At 42.5% G+C, this 21,569-nt stretch overlaps 1 protein-coding gene and 1 long non-coding RNA gene across 2 annotated transcripts; both read right to left on the bottom strand.

Moving 5' to 3' along the window:
- Positions 1–11,921: 11,921 nt before the first annotated feature.
- LOC106811630 lies at positions 11,922–12,846 on the bottom strand (the record flags this gene model as incomplete). Its single annotated transcript, XM_014815334.1, is given in 1 exon segment — positions 11,922–12,846. A coding segment is annotated over 1 exon segment (498 nt), but the record flags the coding sequence as incomplete, so codon positions are not given.
- Positions 12,847–14,292: 1,446 nt separating this feature from the next.
- LOC106811631 lies at positions 14,293–16,353 on the bottom strand. Its single transcript, XR_001394170.1, has 4 exons — positions 16,321–16,353; positions 15,989–16,048; positions 15,249–15,444; positions 14,293–14,493 (listed from the first exon to the last, which is right to left on the bottom strand). It is a non-coding gene; the product is annotated as an uncharacterized LOC106811631 (long non-coding RNA).
- Positions 16,354–21,569: the final 5,216 nt, after the last annotated feature.

Raw genomic sequence — 21,569 nt, 5'->3', positions numbered from 1 at the left:
TCCAGTCATAGTGTGTTGAGTGGGTTGACCTCCAGCCATGGTCTGTAGAGGGCGTTGACCTCCAGCCATGGTCTGTTGAGTGGGTTGACCTCCAGCCATGGTCTGTAGAGGGGGCTGACCTCCAGCCATGATCTGTTGAGTGGGTTGACCTCCAGCCATGGTCTGTAGAGGGGGCTGACCTCCAGCCCATGGCTCTGGTAGAGGGGGCTGACATCCAGCTCATTGGGTGGTTGTCAAGAGGAGGCTCGACGACCATTGAGAGCCATGGTCTGTGAGGAGGGGAGCTGACGCTCCAGCCATCCGGGTCCTGTAAGTGAAGGCGTGACTCAACAGCCATGGTCCTGTAGAGCTGGGCCTGAGCCCTCCAGCCCATGGTCTGTAGAGTGGGTTGACCTCCAGCCATGGCTTGTAGGTGGAGCCTGACCTCCAGCATGGTCTGTAGAGGCAGGTTGACCTCCAGCCAATGTCTGTAGCAAGGGGTCCTGACCTCAGCCATGCGGTCTGTAGAAGGGGCTGACCCTCCAGCCATGGTTCTGTCAGAAGTGGTTCGGACACTCCAGCCATGGTCTGTAAGTGGGCTGACCTCACAGCGCCATGGTGTCCTTGTAGAGAGGGCTGACCTCGCACCAATGGTCTGTAGAAGTGGGCTGACAGCTGCAGTCATGGTCTGTAGAGTGGGCTGACCTCCAGCCATGGTCTGTAGAGTGGGCTGACCTCCAGCCATGGTCTGTAGAGTGGGCTGACCTCCAGCCATGGTCTGTAGAGGGGGCTGACCTTCATTCTTTAACTTTATCTATTGGATGATCACTTGTATGGGCATCAATAGCTGGTGTGTTTTCGGTTACCACCTATGTAATCAGGAAAAACAAAGAAATAGGCAAATTGTAGTTTGATACAAACTCAGTCTCCACTCGATTCTCGGATACTACCATCCTGTTCACGAGGTTGATTTCAAGATTGCTACTTAAGTTGGATGACCAATTCTGTACTTCATCTGAGATAATTTTGAAGCATAGGGGCCTAATGGTTGAAGCATTCTTGATGTATCACAATGACCATGAATTTAAAGGTAGCCACCATCATGGTGGCCATATTGGATGACCAACTGACCCAATTCCAGGTAACCTCCTCAGTTTGCAGCTGATTGGTGAAAGTATTCTGGAGATATCGCAATAAATATGATTTTTAAGATGGCTGCCAAGGCAGCCATATTTGCATGAGTGAATGACCAATTTCAGGTTATAGTGTACTAGACAATAAGCCGTAATAAATCCTCCAAGTTGCTTCAGAGTTGGAAGCCTGAAATTTTTTTGGGACCAGCACTCAACAGGCGAAGGTTATGCTTGTGTAGCTTTGTGTGAGACTGTGGCCTGAAGTTATATTTTAAAAGTCAATGAAACTTACTGGCAACTTATTTGTTGAGGCAGAATTGAGATTACATGATTTTGCAATCTCCAGGGCGATGGCTTTTTCTGCTTTAATTTTAGGATTTTTCGTTTTTTTCTTTCCTTTGCCATTACCGGTACTGGTAGTTTTCACATCAGACTTTTTTTATTTTGTTTTTCCAGGTTGTATCCTGTTGCTACTGGTACTGTGGCCAGGCTGTATCATCGCATCCTTTTTTTTGCTGCCGGTAGGCTTACTTGTAGTATTAGCTTTCTTTTTTGATTTTGTTTCTTCAGGCTGTGTTATTCTTTGTGGATCTGGGGATTTCCTCTGCTTGGTTTTAGTAGTGGCAGCAGTCTGAAAACATAAATTAAAAAAAAATAAAATTAAACAATTTATAAGCACATTGTATAGTTGTGTTGTATACAGTATTTAGGACGATAAAATTTAGCACTAAGTTTTGACCCCAACACACAAAAGCTTGCAAAGAGACATTAACCACTGACTAGACTGATTTTTTGCAGAACCCCACCCGCTGCTCCTTCCCAATTCATTTATTTCTGAATCATTGGCACACTGACATACATTTGACATGTTTCAGGACAGTGTTTCATTCTTATCTGTTTCCATTATGGACCTTAAATAGTCATTGACTGTATCCAACAGTTTGACCTGCTCATCTTCTAGCTCTTGCCTTGATGCTGAAAACATCAAATAGTGATATATTATAATTGCAGTCATTCTCAATTCAGCCCCATAAAAATATTGGCACCGTCCTTGGTATTTTGACCCACCAATCCGCCCTGAGGGGGCAACATTTTTACTGGAAGCTGGGGATTGACTCATTTTTTAAACCATGATCCGGGATTTTTAGACAAAGATTCTTACCGGAATGCTATTTTTGCAACATTTTACCGGAACAGCAGGCTGACCTTCTGTTGGCAGTTGCCCCCTCCACCCTGTGGGTGTATTCAAACATGTACAGAGCAATACGCTGAGGAATGAGTTCGATGTTACGAATAGCCACATAATGCGCATACTCTCTCGTACAACATCCCCATCCATTTCTTCATGCAATCATGGTACAATCTCTTATGTTCACATATCAAGTGTTACATAGGACGTCATGGGGCGCTGTACAACTTATAGTGAAAACGCTTAAAACCACACGAAAATGGAACCACCGCGAAATCAAAAGCTTTGCTGTTGCACCCCCCCCATCTGTACGACCCCCCTTCTAAGTCGCAAGTTTCTCCCACGTCCCAAATCTTTGCCCTCTGTGTCCCCCGCTAAAATTCCGGACTGTGCTGGCAGCTATGGATCCGTGCGCCGGACTATGCATTCGGCGCACGAATGCATAGCTGCCAGTGCTGCATACTGTCGTAGGACGTTCCCGCGGTCGCGTGTGCCTTGTCGCGGAACTGCGCGAAAGATCCACGCTCAGCGGTTAGGATCAACACCTCCTTTCGGCAACACTTCTCTGGTATCCCGTCTCATATCTGGTTTCAAGATTACAGCAAACGATTGTTTACTAAACTATTAGATCGAAAATTGCATGTTTTGGTGAATACGAAAGTTGTAAGACGTTTTATCGTTACTCAAGACAATTGCAGTCACTCAAGCAATAACGGTAGGTATCATGAAAGTGGTGAAAACACAGGAAAACTCTCGTAGAAAATTAGAACAGGAACACTAGAAGCACTAAAATTTCTAGTATGTATAGTTACTTATAATGCCCAAGAAATATACAATTACACAAGCTCTTTTTACATTAACATAGGCAGGTAGAAAGTAGCCTATTGACAGGTATACACATGCTCATGTTACAGTAACATAGAAAGGCAGCAAGTACGTAATTGATAGGTACAGTAAAGCTCGCATAAGTCGTCATCGTCTAACTCGTTAATTCGCCTAAAGCCTAGCGCAGACTTGCGACTTTTTCATGACATATACATTTTGACAGTACTGTAGCATCATATCATACTGTTGAAGCCGCAACACCCAGCGTTCTATTCGAGCTGGTGGTGTAGACCTAGGGTTGTTGATAATCCCTAAGAGAGGTCGGCGATCGCTAAGGATGATAAAATGACTTCCATAAAGGTACAGGTGGAATTTTTCGCAGCCAAACACGACTATAAGTGCCTCCCTTTCTGTCTGGGTATATCGTTGTTCAACTGCAGTCAACGCACGACTGGCATAGCTTATAACAGTCATCTCGTCTCCCGACTTTTGAGTCAGAACTGCAGCAACACCTACCGGGCTGGCATCTACTAGCACCTCAGATTGTTTTGTAGGGTCAACATAGCCCATCACATCGTCTGACGTGAGAGCTGATTTGAGTACTCTAGGGCATCTTGGTGCCTCTGGTTCCATGCCCATTTAGTGTCTTTTCTAGTAAGTTCTCGGAGTGGCGCAGTAATTAACGCAAAGCTTGGTATGAACCTTGCGCAGTAATTAGCGAGGTCCAAAAGAGATCGGACTTCTGTCGCGTTCTCCGGTTTAGGAGCATTCTGAATGTCTGAGACCTTTTGTGGGTCAGGTGAGACCCCTTTTCCGCTGAAGGGGTAGCCAAGGTATGTCAGTGATGACTGACCAAATCGACACTTGCCTTTATTGATAGTGAGTCCACAGGTGTGCAGTCTCTGAAGTGTGGCGTGCAGACGTTTGTCGTGCTCCTCGTTGCTTCTACTGTACACTAGAATGTGATCGCTAACATTCAAGACACCGTCCACTCCCTTGAGTGTATCTCTGATGGCATTCTGGAAAATCTCAGATGCGCACGAGATTCCAAAAGTCAGTCTCTTGTAACGCCTTAGGCCCACATGTGTCGAGAACCTGGTTATGAAACGAGACTGCTCGTCTAACTCAAGTTGGTGATAACCTTGGTTTAGGTGAATTTTTGAGAACACCCGACTGCCATTGAGATCACTCAGTACGTCTTCGATCGTTGGCGTGATGTGGCGTTCCCTTTTTATTGCTTGATTTGGTCCACGCATGTCCACGCAAAGTATTATGGCATCCGGGTTCTCAGGTTTAGGGGGTGTTACTATTGGAGAAACCCAAGGGGTCGGGCCTTCGACCTCCTCTATGATATCCAAATCCTCGAGTTCACACACGTTGTCTTCCACTTTCTGTCTCAAGTGGAAGTCTCTGTGATAAGGCTATTGGCTGTACGGAGTCATCAATGTGAAATTTTACAGAGAAGTTGCCAACGCCCTCACTGGGTCCTGGATACTGACTGATAATGTCATCACGATATTGATCAGTGACACTATTGATACCTATAATATTCAGGGAGCTGGTTGTGTTGCAACTAAGGAGACAAATTTCCCTTTCACTACGAACATCTCACCATGAACTTTGACATTATTCTGGCCGATCGTAGCATGGAATTTACCAAGAAGTGCATGGAAGCTTCCCAGTTGAGCCATATCGTATGAGAGTTGTGTGTGCGTCTTCGAGATTGGGGGACAGCTGTAACATCTGCCATGTTGATTCGTCGACTATATCTACTGATGATCCAGTGTCAATCATCATGTTGATAGGTACGCCATTGACACCGACAACTGTGTGAGGAAGACGGTCATGATGGTTAACTGAGTATACGTATTCGACGTCTGAGTCCCTATTGCCATCAGGGTGCTGATCACCGGACGTTGTCACATGACTAACCTGAGCGGATCGGTGTTTCAAAAATGCCCTTTTCTTCTTCTGAATGCACTCTGGTTGTGGTTGGCTGGATGACTTACACATTCTCGCAAAGTGGTTGGGCTTTTTACACTTAGCACAAATTTTGTTCCGTGCAGGACAGTTCTGTTGACCCCCTTGATAGGGCCATGTATTACTGCAGTTCAAACAAATGTTATCAGATGCAGGTTGTCCTGAGATTGATTGCGCCTTGCGGTAGCTTGACTTGTATGCCTGTAGGTTTCTCCGCTGTACCCTGTTAACAGGAGCTGTTGTGCCGGCCTGACCGTTGTTGTTGTCTTGTAACTTTGTTTAGCCATTGCACTCTGCCTACGCCGGATACGACTATGTCATCGTCAGAAATGACGACTAGGAATCATCGATGGATAACTTACACTCTTTTCAGGCAGGCTCCCTGCTTGTCGCCCATGTAATGTTCAATATTATCTCAGGGAGACAAACAACGCATCACACTAATGGTTGCTGCGAACAAGAACCACTTTAATGACCCCTATCGGGGAAACGTGAGAATACACAGTTGTACACTAAATATCACAGGCCTATGTACAGGTCGACGGAATACAACAACAGTAATTTCCCATCTGTAAGTCGTCGTCAGAAATGCCGATTGTGCAGTGTACGGTCTAGGGCAGTGGTTCTTAACCGGGGTACGACCGAACCCCAGTGGTTCGGTGAGCCAGTCTCAGGGGTTCGGCGGGGGTCCTCCAAAACGCATTAAAATTTTGCTAGTATTTGCTAGAATTTTTATTTTTTGTTAATTATTTTCACGCTTTTCAAATATAGTCTTGAATGTTGATGCAATATGTTTCATTTTTGGATTAATTAAAATTGATTAAAATTGATTTGTTTTTGTCAAATTTGAGGGTAATTCTATTAGTCCATCAGCCCCGGTCCAAAATTTTGGTCACCGGTATCAAATCAGGGGGAGAATGCTTATAGTGATTTTTAGGAAGGTACACACCCCTAGAGTTAGAAAACGTGTGATAGCATTGTGGGGGTGGCAGCTTTATGTGAGTTATCTCTTCTTTTCCAAAATGGCCGCCAAAATGCTAATTAAGCTACACATCATGTTCTAGAGCAGCTAGGATAGTGATTTTGGTGTCTATGACCAGGTATTATAAGTCGTAGATTTCATTTCTGTCTTTACGTAAAACATTGAGCACACATTTGATGAAAATAAATCCAAGATGGCCGCCAAAATGCAAGATGACCACCAAAATTGCTGTTTTTAAGCTCGTATAGCAGTTAGAACAGTAATTTGTGTCTATTATTTCAACTAGTCAAAGATTCTTTATTCACCTAATCCAATGAAGCCTTCATATAATAATACAATCCAAGACACAATGGCGGCTGTAACAAGTGTCCATGCAACTACATTGAAAATGTACATGATGCAGCTCTAATACTCATCATTACTTCCAGTTCATCGCTCATCCACATCGGTCGTTCTATGCGCCTGCGTTCCCCAGTCATCTGCCGTAACGCATTAATTCGGGGACTTGGCTACACCTGCGATCTTGCTTCAAAGACATCTTCTCCATATTCCAGCCTGGTTAGTTTGCCCTTTCGCTGCCGCGGGCTGCTCAACGACCGTGTTGACTAAGCAGTCCCTGCTGCCCAGGGTGGAAGCCTGATGAACTCTCTATCTCACCTGTTCTTGACACAGAACAAGTGGTACCCTGATATCATTGACCTTGAATTCTGCCCTTGTTGGCGACCATAGAGCGAGACATGCTGAAACACTCTAGATTTGGATCAATCAGTTCTGAGAGAGTCCCATCCTGGCCCAACTCGCGCAAAGCTATTCCTATTTCCCTATTGATAGGTCAATAATTTTAGGCACTTGCCTTCCTTTTACCTTGCGCAAAGCACTGGCTAGTATCACATCGTGTATGAATCCATTCCCAATAAGAGCTCTGCCAGACATCTATGCGCTCAAGTGCAAGCGACTTTCCCTATGTAAATAAACTAGTTTGCGTTCTTGTTCCACATCTTCTGGAATAAACGGGGCTCCTATCTGGTCATGGGAATGCCAAACACATGATAAGGACATCGTATCCATCTGAGCATATCACTACAAACCTCCGGTAGCCCTCTCCAGCAGCAGGGACACATGAAAAAGCAAGGCGTCCCAATCTGCTTCTTCCTGCTGGCACTGTAGATCTGAACCTCTTTCACTACCTTCTGCATTAATCCTTGCATTGCCATCTCACTTGCATACAGAATCTTCTCATGCTAGTTCTCTCTATACACTGGCCTTCCTCCATTGCTGAACAATGAAGATAATAGACTGGTTTTGTATTTGCTCCTGTCAGGGAAACTTGCTCCATTGCCCGCACGATCTGTGGTGCTTGTGATACCCTGCAGTCGTGCCCAGTTTCTTCCGTCGTGCCGATCTCTCTCACGTTCTTGATAGAATTCTTCGGATACGTGTCCAACCACAAACATCTATGCTGCGTACTTTTTACTTCCCTCACATGTAATGCTAGACAGAATGGTAGATGCAATGGTTCTCCTAACGTAGCTTGATCACCCTTTATTCTTGAACTAGGTGTCATTCCATCGACAGCAGAGGAGAATTTGTAGTGCGGAACTTGGTTGCCTACTTCACATTCTTCTGCAGCAAGATAATGCCTATGGCACCTTTGATTGTTTATCCTGAGTATTGCCGTCTGGGGGGAGAGAGACCAGGGTAAGTGCGTCCATGGGCCATGCAGAGAGATGTCCTCTCATCTTGAGATTGCCGCTCTTGGTAGCCATCACTATGATGCGACCAAACAGAGACTCGATAAGCTTTCAAGATGATCTCCCTTCCCACTTGTTTTTTACTACCTTGCTTATTCACATATTAGTGAATGTTTTCAGCCTAGTTAGTTTTTCATGATCGTGAAATGGCTTTTGCTGGTGGCACGTTCTCCACGTCTCGTCGGTTTTTGAAAGTGGCCGATAACTCTGGCTCTCCAATATCCCGGCAACGCCTTCATCGGTAGGGTCAGAGGCAATGCGGGTGCCGCATTTTGCAGGTAGAAATGCTTATGATGTCTTGCTTTTCTGGAATGTATTGCAATGCCAGGCCTTGAATGTAGGCCGCAACGACTGCCGATAACTGTTCCTGCATCTTTTTGGATCTGCGCGCTGCTGTAGATCAAGCCATGGCTTGAGTTCCGATTGGTTCCCATGCTACCATGTTTCTTAAGTGTCTAAGAAATGCGCCTGCGGTACTCTGCTGGTTATGTTAGTACCTTCTGATCGGCTCCTGCTATTTAGCTGAACCGTGCCGTGCCTCCAGAGTCTAGTGTGCTTTGTTCACTGTCACCATCAGTTGTCTGATCTATAGCGTATCCACCAAAGGGATTATTGCTGGACATCTGGCACCCGAAAAATGAGCCTTGCCTGAAAGGCCTCTGTGATACATCAGGATTTAGTCTCTGGAAGATTGTTTTATCTGAGCAAGAGTATGGAGCCAGGCTACCCTGGCATACGTTGACGGCTTATCGTAGGCAAACCACCATCCGGACATCGAGTATCGAGACATGGCATGTGATGTGCAATATCCCAAGTTTCCCTCACGAGATGCACGCAGAAAGGCCAAGTATCAGCATGCTCTACCTATGTCTAATGCTATGAAAATCCAGGTATCCGATAGCTCCCATTAGTTGTGGACGGAGGCTGCTCAAGAAGTCTCCTCCCACAGGATCATCAACTCTAACAATTCTGGACTGATAGAGGAGATTACTGAAGTCTGTTGGTTGAGCCTTCATAGCTATGCTGCTTTCACGCTTTGTCAACGCATGTTTTGATCACAGCGCTCTTCTCCTCATTGCTGTCTACCCATAGTTTGAAACTGCTGCTCATGCCCGTCTCATCAAAAGCTTCATAGATGCACCTTGTGCCCCCCTGATAGTACGATTGTACCTGTTTACCATCAATTGATCCTCATTTATGGACCTCCGCGACTATCCCAGCTTTTTATGCATATTGTCCTTCAACACCATCACCAGATCGCTTTCCTATGATTACTTCAGGCATTCATGATAGTGTGGGAATTTCCCATTCTCAAGAGCAACATGGGAAAAACAACGCTCTTTGTGCTTCCAGGCATTTCAACGCGCTTATTGCCATTAGTAGTGCTTGCATCCATGATTACCACAAGTGCTGTCCAGACACAGTTCCTTTCTGATTAGATGCTGACTGTTTAAGAATTCCAATGACTAGTCAACTCTGCTAGACTGCGGCTCGCGATTCGAGTGGGCATTGGTAGTCAACAACATCTTCTGAGATGATTCTTGCGTCCCTGGGTTTTGATATTAAACCCAGTCCAACTTGGGCAGTTGTCTGACTTCTCTGATGTTGTTTGTCTGCTAGGATCCATACGCAGCGTTCTTGTTAGCAGGCGATCTTGAGGCAGACTCCTTGCATGCTTCCTTGGCATGTGGTTGCTCTATTGTGGTTCGGCTAGAGGCTGTGGGACCTACACGTGCACCTAGCTTACAAGACTTTCCAGATCTTCTGTGTTAATGTAGACTGATCTTTGTTTCAGTTCTATCAATGCTAGGAAGTTCTGTCGTAGGTGGATGAATGTCCCATAAGACCTTAGGCTGACGCGCTACATTCGTTGACTACATGTGATGTACCCTTTTCAGTAAGTGTCTCCGTCCAGCTGTCATATATGTCCCCATGCAAGATTTGTGAAGGCAATAGGGTATTGATGGAGACTGGTTAGAACAGGCTCTCTGAGTTGAAGCCATTGCCTCAACTTCTGGAGACAGATGAGGCAGTATATTCTCTTCTAAGCTGTCAAAGACACTCCTGTCCAAACTTGTTAGTGTACGCAATGACCTCAATGTTTTCCAGTGAAGTGCTTTCAACCTGCATAGGAAGCAGGAAATTTTGTTTTTTTCCTGCTCGGGTGTGTTTATACTTGGCCCACAGTGTCACAAGCATATATCGATGTCCTGGCTAAAAATGACTCAACTAGAATAGCAGTTCTGTGGGATGTATTACGCTAAGTACTAGAATCTCCATTGAGCGAGCCGACAAGCAAATCCTCTAGTTGGATATTTGGCTATGGCGATATGAGTAGCTACATTCAGAACGGAGGCTATGGGCCATGGTGTGGGATAATCATGTCCTTTTTGGCTGGCCGTTCGGAAGGATGATGAAGTCTGATCTATGATCTTGGTGACAATCTTGCTAGACTTTGGCCTTCCAAAGCTAAGCTCCCTGTGTAGTATTTGATTTTCCAAACAACATCCTTTTAATGATACACAGTAGCGGGAACCAACAACAACTTCCTTGTCATCGCGGCAGAAATATTTTCCATGGAACCTCCTAGCTCGGATTGCTAGTCTTCTGTGTGATATTCTTCTTGTTGAATCCTTCAAAAGTCTTAACTCAAGCGCAGATAACTATATTTAGGTGTCAAATAAAGAATCTTTGAATAGTTGAAATAATTAGACAACATTACTGTCTAAACTGCTATAACGAGCATACAGCAATCTTGCATTTTGGCGGCCATCTTGGATTTATTTTCATCAAATGTGTGTTCAATGTTTTAGGTAAAGACAATAATGAAATCTACGACTCATAATACCTGGTCATAGACACCAACATCACTGTCCAAGCTAGCTGCTCTAGAACATGATATATAGCTAAATAAGCATTTTGGCAGCCATTTTGGAAAAGGGGAGATAACTCACATAAAGCTGCCACCCCCACAATGCTATCACATATTTTCTAACTCTAGGGGTCCAGACCTTTCCAAAAATCACTATTAGCATTCTCCCCCCGATTTGATACCGACCAACCCCCCTGGCTGATGGACTATATGGTAATTCAGGTAATTCTATGTACTATTAGTAATACTGATAATAGTATTATTACATGCAACAATAAAAATAATCGTTTATTAGTACTATTATTAGTTGTATTAGTATGAGATATATTGGTAATGTAAGTAGTGTAGTGACCCTAGGGGTGATCACACAGACATTTCCCTGCGCGTAGCCGCGCAGGGTATTTATTTGTTTCCTGGATATGCTCCGCCAACCCCTGGGAAGGGGCTGAAGAACGTACTGGTGTTGACTACAGAGAGAGAGAGTGTCGTGGCTCCGGTGTGTACGTCGGCGTGGTCCGTTATATATGCGACATGATCAAGCAAGGAAACACTCCACAGTATGGACGCTTAACGTGTCTGACGAGCGCCAAACATTTATTTCACAATCAACCTGCAGGTGCATGTACATATAGACGTAGACTGGTGAATATATACAATTAATCCCACAGCACTTCGGGAGCGTGCATAGAACTCATACTGACTGTAATGACTAGACTATGTCCGGTAAGAGAGGTTGCTTCGACATGCGAGGCGTCTGGGCCAGGTGTCGTGACTCACCGTCTCAGCTAAGTTCTGTCGTGGACGCCGCTCCGACGGCTCTTATCAGCTAGTGGCTCCGTTACCGGTGCCTCTTCGCAGATGAAGTGCCTTGCTGTGGTCAGCGGACCCGTATTTATACTGATGGTACTACTTTATAGGTACACAGCATATTCATGCGCCCGGTGCGCTCAACCGTACAGTAAATAGGCTGACCCTGTAGTCAGCCTTCGCATTCCTGCATTGATGTGTATCTTATTTTATTGAAACCGCTATTGCTTTATAATTGCGTTAGAATTTTATAGATATGAAACTAAATGATTCGTAGCATCTATTGCCCTCTATAATTTTCCCTCGGTTAAAATCTCTGCCTAGTCCCGCAGATATAAGATGGCCGCGCCCATGGCGGTAGTTGTAAATATACATCATTTCGTTACTTTGATTTGTACACATTACCTAGCCAGTTTATTAGCTAGGCACAAGTCTGATATCCGAAATGCCTACACACCCCCCTTCTCAAATCATCTGCCCTCAGATGGAATTCGGAGGTGACATGCCCTTTTAACAATTTTTCCAAACCCCCCTCTTTGGTTAACGCTTGACACAAACTTCCCGCTTAACGCTTATCACAAATTCTGAAAACCCGAATTGAACAATATTGCATAAAAATGTAAAACATACGAAAATATCACACGTGCAAATGAACAATGAACAAACGGGAAAATGCTATATGAACGGTTTGAGCTGGTAATTCTTACAAAATGAGAATAACAACAAACTACAATATATATAAAATCTATCTATCTATATAAAATCTATCTATCTATGTACACCGGTCTTCTGATGAGGTTGGGCTGGTTGTCGTCTCCTCCTAGTTGGTCTCACCGGTGACGACGTCGCTGGTGCAGCTTGGATCGCCGGTTTCCTTCTTCCTTTATGGGTGAGATGAGGGGCTCCAGTCGGAATTCATCAAGTGCTTGTTGCGTTTCTTGTTCCAGTGATATTGCCTTCCTGGTGCGAGGATCTGCATTCGGTTTAAGGGATTTCTCTGGTTCGTAGTTGAGACGGTGGTTCCGGAGTTGCTTGTATAGTTCTTCCCGCGTGTTCTCCTCTTCTTCGATTTCTCCCAAGATGTTCCGGATTCGTCCTCTCATTCGACTCAATCTGAGGGTGCTTCTGGTAATCTCAGCGTGGATGGTAGATGGCGCCGGTGAATCCAGAGGGTGAACTTTCCATCCGATTATCTGTTTGTCGGTGATTTTTATGGGCGGTCCGAATAGAAGTGGCTCCCCATTGCAGGTAGTAAGGAGTTGTTCCAGCTCTGACTGATTATTGGCTTGGTTCTGCGCCCGTTCCCTTCTTTGTCGGGTTCGCTCTTCTTGGTGGGAGCGACAGTATTTATGTCATGAATTCATTCTAATGACTCACCTTCGGGTTCTTCGCTGGTATCGACATATCCTGCTATCCCTTCCACAGCTTCCTGCCCAATTATTGCGAGGATGCTTTCAGTCATTGCATCCAGAGGTGGGGGAGGTGGGCCGCCGCCAGTCTGAACTGAGCTTCTTTTGTACTCCGCTCCTGCTTTCTTAACAACAGTCTTCTGGTCAGACCACGTTTTAAAATCTATTTGTGAAGGATATCAATTGATAAAATTAACATTTCAGAAATTATACAAAACTATCCATACTGCAGCTACTACTATTACAAACGCTTTCAAATTAATTATAAAATGTTGTTTTTTCAACGAATATTTTTTAGTTTTTAATTTCATTTTCCCACTCTCTACTACTACAGACTGTACTGGCTGCAAATAATAAAAATCTAACTGAATCAACGACTATGCCAAAACGTACGCTTCCCAGCCGGCAAAATTGAGTTCCCAACACGTGTTAAAAACCGAAACTAACACGCGTATTTTAGAGGTTGAATGAAATATCCAAACGCGTGTCCGAAACGTCAGGAACCCCCCGCAGAAAACACGCGTTTTATTTAGTATATAACGCAGATTTTCCTGTAGTTTCTAAGTCGTGTCTGAACATGGTTCCAAACCCGCGTCCATTTTAGTTCTTAACATGCAATTATACTAGGTTTCATAGCTGAACTTTTCATGGGTTTTAAAGGCAGGTTTTCAGAAGTTTAAAACTCGTGTTTTGAATGAGAATCCGGCACCACAACAAAAAACAAAATGTTATAATACACAATCTTATTAACATTTTTTACATTTTATTACCAAATATTCAGTCATTAATTCAAAAAACATACATTATAAACAATTTACAAATGATTGTCATGATCCATGTCACAATGATTAAATTATTCAAATTATGCAAATCTTCTATTGTCAAAGTTTAAACCAAGTAGTAATTCAATGGCTAATTATACATGTAGTACTAGTTTAAAGGCTCACAATGTGCATCCAAACGCCAATTTCTACAGTACTAGACTAGCAAATACTTCGTGGCATGAATAATCACACTACCTAAATGAGCAAACATACAACTCTAGCTCCTCCAATTTCACTGCGCGTTGTCTTATAAAAGGTATTTTGAAAATACCTCCATGTTGTTGAAATTCTCCGATGTTGTTGACAGTTTCCCCAATCTCAAGCAACGTGGCAGCGGTGGCGCGGTACAGCGGTAGGGCGCAGCAAAGATAGAAACATGTGACGTCACCAAACCAAGTCGATGTGATGTTGTTTGAAACAAGTTAGCGTTGGCGCCTGATTACCTGATTTCGCACCTCTTTCTTGTTGGAACGTGCAGTCAAATGGGAGGAATAGAGTTTTTTTTGTCATGAAAGGTAGTGTGATTATGCATGCCACAAAGTAGTTGCTAGTCTAGTACTAGAGAAATTTCAGCGTTTGGATGCGCATTGTGAGGCTTTAATAGTGAGTTCTCATATCTCTCTGCACAATGAGCAATCAGCCCAACATCATTTAACCCGCTTCGCTGCTGAGCGCAAGTAGTCCGAAAGATCGTGATTAATTACTTTATCCACTTGATTTGGATGAACTCGTTTTACAGCTTCTGAAATAAGAAGAAAGATGTTTACATGTATTACAATTATTATACGCTATATTACACCCTGGCAAAGCTGTCCATATGGCATGGCATGGCATGGCATGGCAAATCTGTCTATCTTTTACACCAAAAGCCTGCGGATAATCATTCGCATCTTCTGACCCCGGACCAGATCTAACGACCTGCTTGCGCAGTCTGGCCAGGAGAGCATGAGCACCATCATCATTCAAAGACACTGGAGGTGGCTCGGTCATGTCGTCAGAAGGGAGAATGACTATCCGCAAGACAGCCCTTCACTGGACACCTGAAGGCCGGCGCAGGCGCGGCAGGCCCAAAAATACATGGTGGGAAACTGTGGAGGCAGAGATGAAGACCCTTAAACATAGCTGGGGCACTATTGACAGGCTGGCTAATGACAGACAGGGATGGAGTTCGTTAATTTGTTGCTGCCCTACATGCCGACAAGGAATAATGGACAAGAAGAAGCCCAAGACATTACACCCTTATTAAAATGATACAATTACGTACGTTGTAATCAAGGTAAGTTAATATTTATAGAATGCAAGTATCCAGCAGTTAAAATTAACAAAAATCCAATGCCTGGGATTATGTACTACATTTCCATGCGAATTTGCGACTGGGGCTCGAACACTGGAGATCGTGATCCAAAGCCCAGGGTTCTAACCACTCTGTTTCTCATAAATGGATGACATCCCAAGTGGATTTAAAAACGGAGCAAAACTAAATTTGACAATACTTACTTAACAACCTTTCATGTAGGTTCGGGAGGTCGTCTTTCAGTGATAGCCGATCACGGTATTCTTGGCCAGGCACACGATTACCGTACATCAAATTGACCTTCAGTTGTACTTCTGGCACCATGATTTCGGAAATCAAGGCCCTTGTCATCATCCTTCCGGTTTCTGTGTCCTCACCAATGGCCACCAGATATTCCAGCTAAAATATAATAAATTGCATGGACTCCATCAGAAGTCTGACATACAAACAGGCAGAAGACTCTTGTGTTATCGATATAAACTATGCTATACTCTGTAATGGTTAATACTTGTCGTATAAGCAGACTTTGTAAGCACATCCAGCAAATGTTGTCCTGCATAAGTGCGTGCGTGCGTGCGTGCTGTGTGTGTGTGTGTGTTGCGTGTGTTGTTGCATACTGCAAGTTTTCTACTTTTTTTGGTCGTCCACCCTTGTTGCGTTCTTCCAGTACAGCTAAAAGGGAGCAATCTTAATTAATAACCTCTAGGCAGACACTACACTTTAACTAGAAGTCTGTCAGCTAAGATACAGGAATTAAGGAATAATGATTAAATTATCTCTACAACCATTGAAACATCGTTTTTGGAATATAGTCTACAAATCTGACCCCCCCAAAACTGATTAATTTGATCAGTAACTGTTCCTTTTATTTAGGAAAGGTGACGAATGCCCAGGCCAGACCACAACTAGGGGTCCAGGGACCGAGTCCATTCGATATACTTACTTTTTCCCACAGGAGTTGAACAAACAAAAGAAGGTTGACACGTAGGCCTACTGCTGTTTTCTGAAAAGGAAATGGAGTGTTATAAGAGTTCATGCTGGAGTCCAAATGATGTCATATGGTTAGGGTTAGAATCAAGGCTTGGACTTTCTGTCTAAACTTCAAGCCCCTATCTATACCAGAGAAATTCTCAAGTCTACACGAGACAAAATACTGATCAATGGAATATGTTGTATAGATTAGATTTAGTCTCGCTTTTTCGCTAGATTTTTTGCTGCTAACTTTGCCTGTCAATTCATTCATTTTTAGCAATTTATTTTAATTACTATACCTACCACTGGCACTGGTGTTATCGTTATATACCATACTGTTCATGGTGATTCTCTGATTCCTGAAAAAATTAAAAATTGAAAAAAATGATAATAACGACAATCTCGTTTAAAACACTATATAGCCGCGAATTTTGTCACACATCCTTAATGAAGCTTCTCAGTCCACTTTAAGGGTCTTATACATTCCAACAATAAATATATGACTAATAATTTCTTTGGGAATGGGACCAACACTTCCTCTTCGTAAATTTCACACTACCCACTCTGACAAGGGTACATCGATATTCAGGGCTGGATGGGGGGGGGCTAGGCCAAATCCCCCAACATAATTCAATTAATTTTGTTACTAAGCCCACCGCTGATATTAGATGATCTTGATGTCTTCGTTACCGGTAGTGTTCTAGGTGGTGACGGGAATTCAGGATAATTTGGATTCTCATGGTCATTTTCAACTGAACTGTTTTGTCCATTTTCTGAAATATCGATATCAGATTCATTAATGCAGAAGTTTAAATGCAGAAATATTGCATAGGTCGCCTCCTGAAATCACAATTTATGTATTATTCTCTGTTGAAGAGGGAGAATTGGGCCATGAGCCTATAATGTTGAGTAAGAGATCAAAGTTTAAATGAATTCACGATGTACTGTCAATTCATACAGCAGAAAATAACTTTAACACCATTGCTGGGAGCGAATGCAAGATCCCGTATTAGAGGTGAATTGCCAATACTGAGGTTTTTTTATGCAATAACAGACATTTGTAGTAACAATTCACTTCCTTATTATTTATACTGAACAAGCTTTATACACGTCACTTTCCACGAGGCACCATTGTAATATGCGGTCAATTCTGAAAGTAGCAGGAGCAATATATATGTATACAATAAAAAATTCATGAGTTATTTAATAAACCTGCCTCCGGTATTAGATAGTCTTGATTTCTTCGTTACCGGTAGTGTTCTAGGTGGTGACGGGAATTCAGGATAATTTGGATTCTCCTGGTCATCTTCTTCAACTGAACTATTTCCTTCATTTTCTGAAATGGCGATATTGGATTTAATTAATGCACAAGTTTAAATGCAGAAACATGACATAGCTAGGTTGCCTCCTGAAATCACATTTTATGTACTATTCTCTGTTGAAGCGGGAGAGGAGGCCTATAATTTGAGAAAGAGATCTGATATGACATCAAAGTGGTTCTGAACAAACTAGAAAAACGCCAATGCGCCAGCCTTTTAATGGATTCATTAGCTAGAAAGAAAAATACCATATCTTGACATTACAGAATGGCGTTACCTCCTTTCATTTAACAATTGAAAAAAAAAAAGATACCGTCAAAATTGTATTCATATTGTGGATCTGATGGTGGTTTAATTTTGCGTCGCTTGGAGGATGGTTCATCTTCCAACTCCAGCTCAGTGGCCGTGCGAGTCCTCCACGTTCTCAGCTTCCTTACGTGTACCTGAAAGCCAACAAAATTTATTAAATTAATGCATAAAATAATTTTAAAATACATCACTGAAAACAAAATTATAAGCATTATGAATTACAATCTATTCATCAACATCTTCCACCATAACGTGTTTATTATGTTTAACATGTGAAACCGTGTTTTAAGGGACGATCCAATGTGTTAATAGATAGCAATAAATGTAATAAAGGACAGTATATAACATGGTAATGGTACTTACGGAAAAAACCTTTTACTTTTAAATTGTATATGCATCCCGATGCATCTGGCTCTGCACATTTCTCAACAAAGATACGGATTTTTTGTTGATGCTGGAGGCCAATATAAGATTCCTGCTTTCATCCAGTTTATCGGGATAGCTGAACTGGTTTCCTTGTAGTCATCCTTGTATACCACATTAGCAAAATGAAATGATTCCTCAGCAGACAACTAAAAAATAAAATACAATTTACTGATTTAGGCCTAATGAAAAATGCATGTACATACATTACTTGTATGATTGAGCATATACAAGCAGAACGCCTGCACCCCGTCGCCAGTGAATTTCACAAGATATCGAGCTCACAAGATTTACACAAATCGTGCGGCAGCCATTGCCGAGATTTTGACGTAGTGACCTAGTTTTCTTTAAGCCATATACATACAAGCATCTCCGACAAATTATAAATATGACAATTTAAGTGCAGTAAGCAGTGGATTGCTAGCAAGCTAATTTCCTTTGGAGTATCGCGGATAATAATTAGTTCGGATCAGGATAATTACCCAAGCCCTAATTCATTATTTCTTTCGACTTTTTATCCACTGTATGACCAATCTTATAGGGCTAGATATCAATGACAATCCCATGCGTAAATGTAAAATATTTTTCACGCTAAAAGTTAGAAAATTTTACACAAAGTGTCCAACTATTATAGCAAGGATAGGGATCTAAGAACCAACTCAACGCGCGGCATGTCTAAGCACGAGTATGACTGGTGGAATCTTTCTGTGGAAGATTTTGAACTTTGAGATTTAGTATGATCTACGCCATAGACCGATCTTCTGCCATGCTACGCCCGGGGGGCGTGACTTTTTTTCCTAGGTCAATCAAGAAAACATAGGGCTGTAGATGAGCCGCTGCTATTGTTGAGCTTGTTTCGTCACTCAATGACGTCACGTATTGCCATATACATAGCACATTCAAATTCTGAAGTTTATATATGATTCATAGTGTAGTTCGTTAGAGCTCGGCAGCGTCAAGTTATGAAAGGACGGGGATCGAACCATCAGTTTTCTAATTATTTTCCTGTTTTTGTATTTTCCTACTTTATTCGTTGAACATTCTTTTCCATTAACGCAAATTATTTACATGATTTAATTACAACATTTTAATTACAACATAATTTTTACACATTAAAAATTAAAAAATTTTTTTTATATATATTTTTAAATAGTATTTGGTTAGGGTTAGAGTATAGCTGTTAGCGGTTAGAATTAGGGTTTAGGGTTAGGAGTTAGGGTTAGGATGTAGGCGTTAGGATTAGGGTTAGGGTTAGGCTAGGGTCACAATGATGTGAAATGCACATAAAACAGGAGTTTGAGGCACGCTGATTTGTATCAACAATTTGCAGCGCTCGCTAGGCCTATGTCTTGATTGACCTTAGGAAAAAAATACCTGCGCCGCGTGGGAAAGCTGACACCATGATTTCAGTTCTCGGCCTGCGATGTGAATATTTCTTATTAAGATTTTAGATTACCACATCACTGATCAGTCCTTCGATTAAATGATGCAGCAACGTTACATAATTAGGCCTATAAGGCGAGAGACCATGCACCTACCTCGAAATAAGCAGCAGCAGCAGAAAAAAGCAGAGAGAAGATGGCGACATCAGATCAGAGCATGAAGATTCCAGTACCATCCAGTACTAACCAGTAGTACGCAATGGCCGCGCCACCTTTCGGATCTTATATCAGTTAATATATTATATTTTAACACTTTTTATTATATAAGTCCATAGAAACAAATATAAACATATATGCAATATGATTCCGTAAAACGCCGAATAGGCTTACCGATCGATTGTTTCGCGTTTTATAAACGTCGACTTGCGATCATTCACATCATGACGGAATTAATTAAACAATTCGTTGAGATTTTGGTCTGTATTTGCTGGGTAATGATTTTTTAATAATTTTTTTGTGTTTAGTCAGTAAAGGATTAATCATGTTTATTGCTACATGTGTACTCTCGTTGTCTTATTAGGACATGCATAATTTAGAAGATTAATACGCGTGTCTTGAACTGCTTGTGTATACGTCGCGATTATTTGAAGAACGGCACGTTGAAAATACGTGTTTAGAACTCTACGATAAAACGCGTGTTTTTCCATCGTTTCCAACGCGTGTTGGATACGGCACGTGTCGAATTGGCCGGCTGGGTTACCTCAATGACGCTACACCTTGCTGTTGACACGGCATTCACTGCTGCCGGCACCGCTTCCCATGCTTTTCTCTTCTTTGTGAGAGTAATTTCCATGGAAAAGGGTGCAAATAGTACATATTTGTGCTCTCCTATTTCTTCAATTATCATGCTTATCTCGTCATCGCTATAGTTCGTCTTTCTTTTTTTGCTTGGACTAGGCATGATAGTTGGTTCTGATATTAAGAAGCGATAATGAAACGAACGTCTTTATACTCGTAGAAGATGTATGCAATTGAAAGATGGGGCTGTGCTAGGCTGGGTCAGATTGCTGCTGGGCTGTGCCGTGTTGTTGACATCACGAGGTAATGTAACATAGGTATTATTAGCTTGTGATTACATGCATCTGCCCAGTTGTACGCGTTTCTGCTAATCTTGATGTGGCTGTGTTTAACATACCCACATTGGCTTTTGGTGGTATTAGGCCTGAACGTTTGCGTGTTGCGCTCTTGGATGTGTTCTTCATTGTTGGGGTCGAACATGGGCGGGATGCTGTCGATAACCCAGATGCGGTGGATAGGGTTGGTGACGGAGCTTCCATCAACGATGACTGTGATTCCTCAGTCTCCTCTTCATAATCATCCTGAGTATCCTCATCATTCGTATAAACTGTTTGCACCTCAGGCGCTGTATCTACATAAATTGTTTCCAATTCTTGTGACTGATCCTTAAATTAGAAAAAAATTCAGATTCCTAAGACCAACGAGGAATGGGAGAAGATTGCAAACGAATTTGAATCGAAATGGAATTTCCCAAATTGCATCGGTGCACTTGATGGGAAGCATGTTAGAATGAGACCTCCAAGAAATTCCGGATCATTGTTTTATAATTATAAAGGTTATTTTAGTTTTGCTTGGATTAGTCGACGCAAATTATAGGTAGATTTACATCGATGTTGGAAGTAATGGTAGAGCTGGTGATGGGGGTGTTTATCGAAACTTCTCTGAGCATGCATATGGAAGGAAACACCGTAAACATACCACATGGGAAAAGTCTTGGTAATGACAATACTCCGTCTATGACTATAGTGGCAGATGATGCTTTCCCTCTTACACCGTTAACGTTACATGGTGAAGCCATACCCGGGACGAGGGTTTGATGGAAACAGGCGAATATTTAATTACCGACTATCACGGGCACGTAGAGTTGTGGAAAATGATTTCGGAATTTTAGTTAACCGGTTCAGAGTATTCCACACGGCTATTGCACTTTCCCCAGAAAAAGACTGAACTGTTAGTCCTGGCAACATGTGTGCTTCATAACTTTCTACCTGGTGATACTCCTGATATGATGTATGACCAGGAAGACCCAATAACCCATGAA

This window comes from Priapulus caudatus, unplaced genomic scaffold (assembly GCF_000485595.1).
Source record: "Priapulus caudatus unplaced genomic scaffold, Priapulus_caudatus-5.0.1 Scaffold558, whole genome shotgun sequence".
NCBI classification, from domain to species: Eukaryota; Metazoa; Priapulida; class Priapulimorpha; order Priapulimorphida; family Priapulidae; genus Priapulus; species Priapulus caudatus.
The sequence above is the reverse complement of the archived record's forward strand: the minus strand, read 5'-3'. Positions and strand labels throughout refer to the sequence as shown.